This window comes from Marmota monax, unplaced genomic scaffold (genome assembly GCF_021218885.2).
Source record: "Marmota monax isolate L192 unplaced genomic scaffold, Marmota_monax_Labrador192_F-V1.1 WCK01_AAM20220418_F8-fsc00105, whole genome shotgun sequence".
NCBI lineage: Eukaryota > Metazoa > Chordata > Mammalia > Rodentia > Sciuridae > Marmota > Marmota monax.
Genome location: NW_026692947.1, coordinates 483,445 through 497,033, shown reverse-complemented (window position 1 = coordinate 497,033; position 13,589 = coordinate 483,445). Strand labels below are relative to the sequence as shown.

At 47.3% G+C, this 13,589-nt stretch overlaps 1 protein-coding gene across 2 annotated transcripts in view; it reads right to left on the bottom strand.

Annotated features, from left to right (window-relative positions):
• Positions 1-10,593, bottom strand: part of Tmcc2 (transmembrane and coiled-coil domain family 2) — a 43,099-nt gene extending 32,506 nt beyond the window's left edge. The window contains exons 1-2 of one of the 2 annotated variants that reach the window (XM_046452275.2): positions 10,337-10,593; positions 9,914-10,219 (exon numbers count right to left, since the gene is read on the bottom strand). In XM_046452275.2, the coding sequence (XP_046308231.1) occupies positions 9,914-10,123 (210 nt within the window). In that variant the 5' untranslated portion in view covers positions 10,124-10,219; positions 10,337-10,593. Of the gene's footprint in view, positions 1-8,846; positions 9,492-9,913; positions 10,220-10,336 lie in introns of those variants that run through there. The other variant, XM_046452276.2, reaches the window with a different exon arrangement.
• Between the last annotated feature and the right edge of the window lie 2,996 nt (positions 10,594-13,589).

Genomic DNA, 13,589 nt, shown 5'->3' with positions numbered 1-13,589 from the left:
TTCTATATGTTCTCTTAACAACTGCAGCAAATCATTTTATCACAGGATAAAGATGTTTATACAGGACACGACATCAATATGGGAGATGGAACACTTGGTGTCAGGGATGACTGGCTGACTATCCCTCCCTCAAGATTTAATTTCTCATCCAGGTAAAGAAAAACACCTTTTAAAATGCAACCAATGTCAATATCATACTAAGCAAAGTAAGCCAATCCCCCAAAACCAAAAGACGAATGTTCTCTCTGATAAGTGGATGCTGACCCATAATGGGGGCGGGGCATGAGGAGAATGGAGGAACTCTGATTGGGCAAAGGGGAGGGAGGAAGGGGGGTATCGGGGGTAAGAAGATGGTGGAATGAGATGAACATCATTACCCTGTATGTATGACAGCACGTGTGGTGAAACTCTATGTCATTACAACCAGAGAATGAAAAGTTGTGTTCCATTTGTGTACAATGAATAAAATGCATTCTGCTCTCATGTATAACTAATTAGAACACATAAAAAAAGTTTTTTAAAAAAGGCACCCAATGCCAACTTAGATTCCTAAACTCTAACCCACCACCCTTTCACACAAATGCAACTCTCTCCTTTGAGAGAAAATAAAAGCTCTTTCCTTTGTCCAGAGAGCCAGTGTGACTCCCTCTTGGTCAGTGCTGCATCTCCCTTCAGCTCAAACAAGAAATCTCAATAAAGAGTTGCGTTCCCTGGGGGTTGAGGGTGTGGCTCAGTGGTAGAGCACTTGCCTAGCATGTGTGAGGCACTGGGATCGATTCTCAGCACCATATATAAATAATTAAAATGAAGGCCCAATGATACCTAAAAAATATTAAAGAAAAAAAATAGTGTGTTCCCACTGGGCTCGTTGGCACACACCTGTAATCCCAGTGGTTCCAGAGGCTGAGGCAGGAGGATCTTGAGTTCAAAGCCAGCCTCAGCCAAAGTGAGACACTAAGCAACTCAGGGAGACTCTGTCTCTAAATAAAATACAAAATAGGACTGGGGATGTGGCTCAGTGGTTCAATCCCAGTACCACAAAAAAAAAAAAAAAAAAAAAAAGAGTTGTCTTCTGGTGGTAAGGTAGTTGAGCCTTAATCGGATCCTTCTGATGGAGAGTACAAGAACCCTCCAAGCTGATAACACTGTCAGTGTCTCCATTTTGCAAGCAAAGAAACTGAGGCACAACGCAGCTGAGCAGTTCATCCAAACCACACTGATGAGTCCCCAACTTTTAATTTAGCTTTATTGGCCCCACATACTGACTGCAAGGCAAAACCAGATATAGTGTTTGCATGAACAGTGTCCAAGGCAGGGTCCACACCGAATGAAAACGCCTGGGTCAGAAGGCTCTACATCCCTGAATTGTACTTGTGGACACATTATAGGACCTGGACGAGACCTTCAACCACGTGGGCTTCAGCTTCCCCCACCTCAGCTATTCAAGCCAGGGGTGATGACCAGGTGACCACAGGACTCTTGCTCCAGCAGCACTGAGGACTCATATTAAGGTCCACAGAAGGCAAGAGGGAAAAGAACAACAACAACAAAAAGTCAAAGAACGTTATGGGGGGGAAGGTCCCCCGTGTTCAAGGTGTGAGGCAAGAACAGCAGGGTGACACACGCACGGGCTGGGCTGCCTCTACACGTGGGTGTCAGGGAGGAGATGGTTAAGGAGTTTTGACATAATACGGTAAGTGTTTAAAAAAAAAAAAAGAAAGAAAAGAAAGAAAAAGCTCAGCACATACACATAACCAGCCACAAGTTTCAAAAGTGAGGAAAACCATGGTGACTAGCTTGAGGGAACTTAGCCGCCAACGCAGCAGAAAGCACCACCTGCTCTGACTAACAGGTTCCAGCTACTAAATGTCACTTGCTTTTCCACACTGACTTTTGCTTTTCTCCAGCTGCCAAAAAACCATTTTGGTGGCCAACGAAGCCATGCATTAGGAAAAGAGCTGAGCTGTCGAGTTAGAAGTGGAACACAAACAGAGCTCTCACCAGGAAGGGAGCAAGAAGAGTGTCCCCAGCAGGGAGCCAGAAAGGGGCACTTCCCAGGATGGGCTGTGGACACCTGGGAGGACAGTGAGGGAAGTGCACTGTCTCCTCCCTGCAACTGTCTTTGGGTGGCATCGTCCCCTCAGGAGGAACGGGTGGACTAGATCGTTTCGGAGAGATCCTTCCAGAGAAGCCTGTGGTTTCTGAACAGTTAGGCTTCATCCGTTTTCCTCCCTGGGTGTGGGTCCCTAAAGGGGAAGTTTGCTCCAAATTCTGCAAACACAGCTTCACGAAGCCCAAAAGAAAATGCCTGGAGGTACAATGACTTTGGCACCATCTGGTTAAAAATGGCCATAAGCAGTTTCCAATTTGCTCTCAACAAATCCCAGAAAAGCTGAAAGGATCTTAGAAAGTCACACTAACCTACAGATAATTATCCTGCCTGGCAGATGACTGCGTGGCCCTTCCTCCCACCTAGATCTGAAGCTCCCTCTTCCCCACCAAAGGTATGGCTGCCAGGGTTTGGCGGGGTGACTGGGTCACCCTGAGCCTTTGCAAGCCTAGGTCGCCAACGTTCCCTCTATTTATAGGGTCTCTATGGAAACAGGGCCAGCATTACAGAGCTAATCATGTAAAAACCCACAGAGTTCTACTGTCAGGATCCAGAGTGGATTCTGAAAGTCTCCAGTTGCCCTTGAGAAGCTCTGGGTGGGCAGCCTAGGGTGGGGGGGGTGTGCAGGACAGGAACCACTGGTGACCAAGGTGATGAAGGAGAGGGAGCAGCTGCCTGGCTCAGGCTTGTTTGGGGTTTCTATTAGAAACACAGCAATGAGAGATTTTTGAAATCATTTTCTCTTCCCCAGCATCACAGTCGACATTAAAAAGTGGATCTCAACTCAAGGACAAATGATTTCTCATCCCAAACTGATTTTCATTCCCTGTTCTATTATTGCTTAGAGAGGTCTGCCTGGAGCTCATGCAAGCCAAGAAAGGTCACCCCAGCCACAGGGACTTTGGATGGAATTGATTCAACATACACCAACATACCATAGTAGATTTTTTTTTTTGGTAGCAGGGATTGAACCCCGGGGCACTTAACTACTGAGCCACATCCCCAGCCCTTTTTAATATTTTATTTAGAGACAGGGTCTCACTGAGATGCTTAAGGCTTCACTAAATTGCTGAGGCTGGCTTTGAACTCTTGATCCTCCTGCCTCAGCCTCCCGAGCCACTGGGATTATAGGTGTGCGCCACAGCGCCCAGCCCTGTAGTAGATTTTTATTAGTTACCGCCACAGTGCACCCTCTCTGCCTCTTCCAGTCCTCCTTGTCCTTTGCCATCTCCCGCTCCATAAAGCCTTCTGTGATCACACCAGTCTGCTTCCATCATCCTCTGCTCTGAACTCCTGCATGCTCTTTATCTGCGCCACCTATTTTGAAATTAATCGTGCGCCCGCTATGTGACATGGCTTCCAGGACTCTTTCCAACCTGATCCGACTTCTCACCTACTGATGGATAGAATCCTTGATGAGAATTCCAGGGAGTGGAGGTCAGGGGCTTAGTGTCTACATCTCTGTGTCCCTTTGCATTGTAAAGATCTCAATGCAAACATGGTGACTGCTATTTAACTATTTGTTCCAAGTCCACAAAACCATTTTTATTTTTATTTATTTTTTTTAAAATATTTATTTATTTATTTATTTTAGTTCTCGGCAGACACAACATCTTTGTATGTGGTGCTGAGGATCGAACCCGGGCCGCACGCATGCCAGGCGAGCGTGCTACCGCTTGAGCCACATCCCCAGCCCCACAAAACCATTTTTAAATCTTAAGCAAATACCTTTTCCATAGACTTGGTTTTTTCCCCCAAATTAAGAATGTCCAGTCAAGCAGCGTTTTTTTTTTTAATATATTTTTTTGTTGTTGTAGATGGACACAATATCTTTATTCATTTATTTCTGTGTGGTGCTAAGGATCGAACCCAGTGCCTCACACATGTGAGGCAAGTCCTCTATCACTGAGCTACAACCCTAGCCCATGGCAGCCTTTTCTTGTGTCTGAGATCCCTCCTGCTGTCGCTTGCACCCTTGACTCAGACTATCATCCTTGTGTCAAGATTGAGCTGGCTTGGGGGGAGATGAATATAGACCAAACGGTCAGAATGTGTTCACTGCCTTCACAAAGAGTTCGGTGGACTTGCACCCTTAACACACAGGGTGTTCATCCTTCAGTGAACTTGGCTAGAATAAGGAAGCCTTTAGTGGGTTGGTTTGAAGAGTCAAATATTATTTTTCTAACATAATCACAAAACATACCTGCTATTCTCTCCCCCAACAGTTCTGTTCTAACTCCTTAACATGGACAGTGACTTCAGTGTTTGGCTGACAAAGGTGGACATTGTCCAGCCATGGCCTCGTTCCAAAAATGCACCATCCTAGTCCCCGGGGATTTCCAAGGGAGATGCCATTGCTCAGAGGAAAATTGAGAGTTGAGCCGAGCTCTGAGTTGGCTCAAAGACTACCAGGGACCAACTGCCTGAGTTTCCCCAGCCCCTGACACCCCGGGCTTTCTTCTAAGCCCCCAATCCAGGTCCTATCAGATGTTTCAAGTCCTTCTTGAGGGATACATTCTTGCTAATGGGGTTGGCAGCTGAGACTCAAAAAAGCAGCACATTCTGTAAACACTGATCTGCAACTAGGGCAGCTGGGAATGAATCTAGAACCCAACATGTGGCAGGAGAACAGAGAGCTTCGCTTGCCACATGCGTTCCCATCAGTCACCAGTTCCTCCAGAGCCCACCTAAGAGCTGCTCTGAATATCACAGAAGGCTGGAGGGGACAGCGTGGGGCAATCCTGGGCCTCAGGGCCCTCTGCCCACCTCACAGCAGGTGCAAGAAGGGGGGCACTGGCCACCTTCACATTCCCCACTACCCTCTGCTGTTCCTAACTATTTCAAGAGCTGAGGGGACAGAGCAATGGACCCACAAAGGGGCCATTGGCACTTGCCATCTCACTTCCTCCAGTTAGAAAGCCCTTCTCTTCATATTTGGTAATTAATGTTTTGCCCTTTCTTTAATGGCTTGCTCTAAACCCACCTCCCCCTCTCTACCTTTCCTGATTAAACCTATATTTCTGATTCACAGCCTGATGCTTGAAGCACCCTTAAACTAAGGCGACTTTTTCCTGCAAGTATTTTATCCTGTTTGGCCTGGGAGCTCACCTGGAGACAAAGGCAGTGCCCATTGCAAAAGAACATCTTTCCCACTTCCTTGTTTTTAGATTTACTGAATTCCACCCATGAAATCTACCCCAGGGGTCCAGCTGCCACAGGACTGCAGGAATTTTCAAAACTGAACCTGTCACTTGCAAAGCTGAACTAGGAGCCTCAATTGCAGCAAGGTCGGACAGACCCCACCATCTGGGGACTCCGGGAACCCCAGGACACACATGCCTTTATCCCACCCATATTCCTATGCAGTAGCTTGTCTTCCTTCTCATTAAAAAAAAGGGGGGGGGGGCTGGGATTGTAGCTCAGCAGTCTAACGCTTGCCTAGTATGCGTGAGGCCCTGGGTTCGATCCTCAGCGCCACATAAAAATAAATAAATAAAATAAAGGTATTGTCTTCAACTACAACTAAAAAATAAATATTAAAAAAAGGAGGAGGGGAGAAACTGAGACCCACAAACTTTAACAAAGCACTGGGCTTTAAAAAAAAAAAGTAAAGCAAACAACAACAACAGAAAAAAAAAGAAACAAACAAACAAAGAAAAACAAGCAGTGGCTTCTTGGGGACATCAATGCTCTTTTTCTTGACTTGAACAATGAGCAGATGAGGTGTCTGTTCTGCTTTTGTCACTTAAACTGCACATCTGTTTTCAGGCACTTTGATATGCATGTCCTACTTCACTATTTTAAACAGTGCCTTGGGCTGGAGGTGAAGCCCAGGGATGAGCAATTGCCCGGAGCCCTGGGTTCTATCCCCAGCCTGGCTAAAATTAATAAACAAGTAAAAGACAGGAAAATGAAAATAGAACTGTGCTTTTTCTGCTGAAGGTGTCCAATAAGCTTTGACAGAACCAAGCCTTCTCCAGTGAGCTCTTCACAGGCGAGTTGAAAGAACTTGGGCTGGTCATGGGGCTGAGCACCTGTGGTCACCAGCGAAGGTTGGGCCAGCAGGGAGAGAAGGGATAGAACATCTGCCTCTTCCCCACAGCTACTTGGCTTCTAATTGTTTTTCCTGCTCTTTCTCAGCAGGCAGGAAGACCAGAGTAGCACATGAATAGAAGAACAGGAGCTGGAACTCGGATCAGTCTTGAGTCAAAGGGCAACAATGGGATTTCCAGCACCCTTTTGTCCTCAGGGAAAGACATTAATACTGCTCAGAAATTCCCAGGGAAATTATTCCTGGGGCTTTTGTGAGGGAAAAGAGAACCTCAGGAGAATCCAGGAAGCCCATAGCCAGCACCCCCTGACCCTTCCTTTCAGGAAAGGCTCAATTCCTCTGGGTAGGGAGAAGTGAGGAGAGCAATGTCCTCCCCTGACTTCAGCCTTCTCTAGTCTCTCAGGACAGAACCAGCACATCCTTATGCTCAGTCACTCATCCCAGGCCTTGATATCTCTACATGCTGGGTTTTTTGTTGTTGTTTGCTTTTGATACTGGGGATCGAATCCAGAGGTGCTCTACCACTGCCCTACATCCCCAGCCCTTTTTTTGTTTTGTTTTGATTTTTGAGATAGGCTTTCACAAAGTTGCCCCAGTTGGCCTCAAACTTGTGATCCTCCTGCTTCAGCCTCCAGAATACTGGGGATTACAGGTGTACACCACCTCACCCAGCTACAAGTTGTATTTTTAACAGGATCTCTTTCTGCAGGGTTCCCCTAAATTCTTCTCTACTCCCATTCTCACTGGAGCTGGGTCTCCTCACTGGAGAATTCTGCTGTGCTTTTGATCAGCACACTCTGTGGCCAGATATCCCAGCATCTGCTCCCAACCAGCAGGGAATCTGGTGGCAGCAAAGGACTGGATAATGAGAATACGTGAGTGGAGATATCAGCTCAAAGGGTTTAACAGGACTCCAACCAAGTAGCTGGGGAGTATGACTGATGTGTTAGGCTCCCAGTCTGCTAAGACTACCCCCAAGGACACACAAGGTTTTGAGTGGTAGAGACAGCTCCCAAAGTATTTACAAGCTTTGGGGACAGGGGGACAAAATGCCCATTTTCAGGTTATTTTCCTGTTATAGTTACAGTTTTAAGATTGTCATTTAATCACAGATCCCAGACATCATAGAAGAAATCTACAGGCTGGGGGTGTGGCTCAGTGGCTTGCTTAGCATGGAGGAAGCCCTGGGTTCCATCCCCAGCACTACAGGGGAAAAAAAAAAAAAAAAAAAGAAATGTACAGTGCACAGTTCAAAACTCTACAGTGCTAAGGACCAGAGGGAGACCAAAGGTCTATGATACCTTTCGTTAGTGAAGTGTCAGTCACATCTCTTTGGCAAAGACTAAAATTCTCTCTTCTTCCTCTCCTACCATGGAGATATTTTAGACATAGGCTCTTATGATTATTTGTCCCTTTTTCAAGATGATTTTCTCCAATGCACTTAATCTATTCCGAGCCTCAGGTTGTCATAAGAAAACAGAAGCAAGATTAAGGGACTAAAAGTTCCTATTTCATACAAAGTTCAAATTTAAAACAAAAACAAACTAGAACTGCTGATGAGCCTCAACCAAACACAGGTGCAGGGCGGGGGGTATTAAAAATGAAACTTGCCCCTTTTGGGCACCAATATCTCATCCAGAACAAGTCAGCTTCTACCCAGTTCCAGAGCCAATGGTGGAATTTTTCCATCACTAGAAAACTGTTAGCCATAGAAAACAACTTTTCCATAACTGCAAAACAAGTTTGGACATGTGAGCATATTTCTACTCCCTTCCCTCAGAAAAGTTGAGTGATCCGCCTGAGATCACACAACCAATCAAATTATGGTGGCCCTCAAATTTTGGTTGGGAAGCCTCCTTCCTATAGTAAACATGCTATGCTGAATCAGACAGAGATAAACAGGAAAAGGCTCCTGTGTTTCCCCTGCTCCCACGAGCAGGCGGCAGCTCGGCTCATATTGTGGGTGTTTTTTTTTTTTTTTTGGAAGGGGGTCCTCTTCTCATACCTGATCTCAATTCTGGTTCAGGGCAGTTTAGTAGTTTCAGTAGTTAATATCAAGTACAGAATTGTTGTATCTGCCCCTAACCAGAAGGAGGGTGAGAAAGAAAGAAAGGAAAGAAAGAAAGAAAGGAAGGAAAAAGGGACGATAAAGGACGGTAGGAAGGAGTGAGGTTAAGGCAGCCTGTTGACAGAGAAAGATGCTGCAGCCCCCACACTGAGGCCAGCCCCTCTCCTCAAGAAGGCATCAGGGGGACAGAATGGAGAGTGGGGGTGTCTCCAAGGTTGCCTCTCATGGACTCACAGTAAGGGTCCCATCTAGGCCAGTGCAGCTCCTCTGACTTGCCTCCTCCCCCCTATGGCATCGAGGGGACCCCTTTCCTTTCACCATCTCACATAAAACAGGAAACACCTCCTGATCACACAAGGTAGACTCGGAGGTGACAGCTGGGACAGACACCAAGGACTTGGGCAAGCTTCATGCACAAAGCCTATCCAGCAGAGCCCATCTTCAGACCCCAGGCTAGCCACAGACCTCTGAAAAGGGCATCGGCAGAACCAGAGGTCCCATGGGAATAACTACCACAAATTTTTAAAAGGACACACAATGAGGAGCTAGCTGTCCCCCTCCCCAAGGAATAGAGGAACACAGTCAACAAACATACCCAGGTAAAAGCAGACACTCACCTGTGCTCTGACTTCCTGACTCCAAGCTGCTCAGGCCAAATGAGGAATGTCATTGGCTTATTCTGGTGAGTTCCTTAGTGCCCGCTGCCATAGGATACAGGCTTTATTTACCTAATGGGAGTCCTTTCTGCTCCCCTAGCCCAGACCCTGCACCGTCTCTGGAGAAAATCCCCTGAGGCATCAATCTCCAAGGCATCTAAGTTCCTTCCTGGGACTGACATCCCGCTCAGCTCCTTCCTGAACTGGCTGGAAGAGCCTAAGCCCACGGTTTCTGTGGCGGCTCCAGCAAAGGTACATTATTTATCTCTGCTGCTGTTTTAATTGATAAAGAGATATATTCAATACAGCTCGCCAATTGTCTAGACAACCTCAGGCTGGAAAATAAACAGCTCCATGTGAAGGGCTCTTGTGGATTCTGGTTCTAGCTGCCGGCTCAGCGTGTGTGCAACTTGAACCCAACCAGGCCCCAACCAGCCCCAGCAATGCTCCGCCACCTGTCAGTTCTCCACCCTGGGGGTTGGTTCGGCAGGCAGGGATCTCCAAGCGCTCGCTTAACCTCTGGCTCCACCTAACGGCAAGAAATCCACATCCCCCTTTCACAGATGGACAAACTGAGCTTCACCCTGGAAAGGTGCTCAAAAATTCCCAAGGAGCAACTGGCAAAAGAGACTAAGGGTCACCTACTTGGCCTCCCACCCAGCAATCTTCTTCCCTTGCCATCCTACAGGAGAAAAGTGATATCAAGTTTTTGGATAGCATCTTGAATTTCTCCAGCCCTTTGTCTGCGAATAGCACTTCACACACGTTATTCAAGCAATCTCAGATGGGTGAGTCACTAGAACGTCTGCTGAATAAAAGGGAACAAACACATAGGCCTGAAAAGGAGCTGACAGACTGAGGCTCAAATGGTACCTAATGTCCCCTCTAGGATTCTAGCCGAACATCCACTCATCCTTGTTGACCTTTGCCTGGCTTCCCCATCACTTTTGTACAGTTAAAGCACTTCGGGATGGGGTGGGGAAAGCTACGTCGCGGGCTGGGCTTGCCAAGGGATGGTCTGCGCTCACCTTTAAATCAGGAGGCTTAGTTCGGGGACCCGGGTTGGGTGCCGCCGCCGCAGCGCCCGCATCTGAAGTTGGCCCGCCAGCGGAGTTAGCACCCGTGGCCTCCCCAGGCCGGAGTTCCGCGCCTGGCAGGTGGCAAGCTGCATCTTCCAGCCCAGCTCCATCCTCCTCACCCTGTTGTTGCTGCAGCTCGTCCGATTTGCACCTCTTCATGGTGTATGTGGGTCGGCAAGGGGAACCTGTCCTTCCAGCGCGCCGTCTTGGGGGAGACCGCACCCCCTCTTATATTCAGAAATGAAGACCTGGGGTCTAAATTATGGAGGGGAGTCAGCAGATCACGATTTTTTTGAATTTAGAAAAAAAAATTTTTTTAAGGAGGATGAGGGAGGGGCGAGGAGGGGGAGCCTTGGAAGTGTTCATTCCGACCTGGGGAACGAAGGCAGGTCACAGTCCAAGCTGGGCAGCAGGAGTCCTTGGGCAGTCATTGCAGGGGAAGAGGAAGGCAGTCCCCGACCCCCAAACTTTCTGCTTCAGGGCATGGGCAGGGCGCAGGGGATCCGGGCGCCACAGCGCATCCCTCACCGTTGGCGGGGTTGCTGGGCGAGGCAGGGCACGGGGCAGCCGGCGGGGCAGGTCCTCGTTGGCCTCCCCCTGCGCCGGCTGCGGCCCCCGGCCCTGCCGCTGGCCCTCGCCCCGCATGGGCCGGCCGCGGATCCCGCAGCGCGCCCGGCCTCCTCCCCTGCCCTCGCGCCCCGCTCCCCGCCCGCCGTGCAGCCTGCTGCAAAGCCGCGGCCGCGGCCAGAGCCCGCCGCGAGCGCGCAACCTACCCCGCCCTGCGGCCTCCGCCCGCGAGCTGGAAGGCGAGGCGAGGAGCGAGTGACAACCGCATCCGGCCAATGGGAAGGCCTGAGGGCTGAGGGGGCGTCGCGCGGCCACGTTTTTGGGGTTGGTTGCACCGTGCGATCCCCCAAGAGAGGTCTGGAGGGCGACGTGCTGCTGCGTTTTAGCATTGCGGAGAGCCGGCTGCCGGGTAGGGGCGGGGGCTGCGGTCCACGAGACACATGGTTTGGGCAGCTGCTTGAGGGACTTTCCCTGGGGAGCCGTTCCCGGGATCCATCCATCCCCCACTCGCTATATTTGGCGGAGAGGGGGCACAATAGGGATGTTTATCATCACTGCTCTCACCCCGCCCTTAAATTTGCCTATTGTATTGTATTCATCCCTTCTGTGAGAGACACAGATCCCTTCCAGGATACTTAGTCGAGTCACAAACCTATGCTTACTTTCAGCCGCAAATGCTAAGGGGAGGGTGTGATCTGCCCCATCGCTCCTTCCCCCAGTTTAAGAGTCTTAGTTTTAGGCTCAGAAATTGGACAGTATTTCATATTAAAGGACAATAACGATAGAGTCCTTTGATTACTGTAAATGAGTATTGTTGTCAGGAAGTTGATACATACGGAAGAATAGAAAAGGAGTGATCTTGCCCATAAACATCAGCCAAACGGCTGTAGCTTGAAGAGAGCAAATGTGGGTTACCGAGTTATGGGGAGTAGTAATAATGACTGTCTGGGTTCAAATCGCATGTCTGCTGTGTTTACAATGGATTTTGCTTATCCAGCAACCAGTGGTTCTCAAGGTGTGGTCCTTGGACCAGCAGCATCAGCAACCCTGGGAACCTGAGAGAAATGCAAATTTGACAGTCTATCTGGGGAATTCTAACAGGTTAACTTCCGAAGAACTTTGACCTAGACTGTGGTGAAAGGCCTTTCAAAGTCTGTGAGTCACAGTGATGATCTCTGAAGGATTTTATAGTTTACCAATCTTTCTCACACCCATTGGGCCATTCTACCCTCACTTCAGTCCCACTAGTCTATGAGTTTCCTGACTCTGTCTTCTTCCCATTCCAACCACTCATTTTAATGAGTATCCTAGAAGAGACTAAGTTGTTAAGAATTTACTACATGCAGGCAGCCACTTGCTAAACTAAGCAGCTCCTTTTTTAGAAGACAGAAATTTAGGATGGGCTGGGAATGCAGAACCACCCCCCACCACATCCACTACACAGAATCAGGCACAATTCGGAAACAGAAAGCTATAATCTTTTAGCATTTTCAATGATGAGGAATGGCAGAATGCCAGTGTAGATCGTGGGCAGGACTAGACAGAAATGGTGGGAGCAGATTTCTATGGTGCAAGATGTAAGGCAGAGGAACCTATTGCCCCCTTCCAGAGTTGGTCCAGAGAAGTGCAGAGGCCCCACAGATCCTGGACAGGTCTTGGGTGATAAGTGGTGATGAATGAATGATGAGCACACATTGACAGTGTTCATAGCCTGACTCTAAATTGAAGAGAAGTGGAGGGATTCTTTGTGAACTTCTAAAGAAACAGAGAGCATTATAATTTTGAATTATGCCTCATTTCTTCTCCTTCTCTTCCTCCTTCTCTTTTTCCCCTTGCATTACCAGTGATTGAATCCAGGGTTGCTCTACCATTGAGCTATACATCCCCAACCCTTTTGTTTTCGTGAGATAGGATCTCATTAAATTGCCCACTATGACTCAAGCTTTCCTTAAATTTGCAATCCTCCTGCTTCAGCCTCCAGAGTAGCTGGGATTGCAAGCATGGACTGCTTTGGCGGGCAGGTATACCTCATTTCTATAATAGATTGAATTTGTTCTTAAGTTCAATTTTTATATTAACATATACTTAGAACATGATGGCCAAATTTCTTGTTTGTGGCCATATCTAACAAGGTGTGATGCAGATCATCAAAAGTCCGGTGTGTTTTGTAAAATCAACTTTTTTTTTGGTCTGAGGATTGAACCCAGAGTCTCATGCATGCTAAGCAAAGTGCTCTGCCAATAAGCAACACCCCAGCAGTAAACTCTTTTTTAAAAAAATACATTTATTTTATTTGTTTATTTTTACATGTGTTGGGGATTGAACATATGCTAGGCAAGCACTCTACCACTGAGCCACAACCCAGCCCTAGGACCCAGCATAAATTCTTTATGTGCTAATTCTCCAATAGTGATAATCATAATATCTACCTTTTAGAGTATTGGATAGTATATGTAAAACACTTAGACATTGCCTGGCACAGAGTAAGACCGTAGCTATCATAACAGATGTCCAGTTTCAAAAGGGTCGCCCATTTCATTCCAATGATTCTCTCCTGGGAGTTCAAATATGACCCACACATTTAAAACAAATATGCTATTGCCCAAGAAGTTTGGGTGGGAAGACTGTGCAGAGAGCTAAGAAACCTGCAACCACCAGTTCAAAGTAAATGGCAAATTTTCACTTGCCATAGTAAACTATTGAGTATTTAAGATAAATAGAACTTGAAAATACTTTGACTGAACTTTTGTTTGAAGGACTGGGTCATTCTATTGTTCTACTTATTTAGGAAAATATAAACAAGCACAAACTATGTTTTGATAATCAAGATTAAGATAAACATTTGCAGATTTACAGTGTAAGTGGTTATATTTGGTTTTTAAAAGTAGTATTTCCATTCCATTTTGGCACATCTTGTTAATTGTAAGTAAATAGCATGGTGTAATAGGAAGAGTACTAGTCAGAAAACTCATAAGAATTTTGGTTCTTGGGGTGGGGTTATGGCTCAGTGATAGAGTGCTTGCCTAGTATGCATGAGGCACTGGGTTTGATCCTCGGC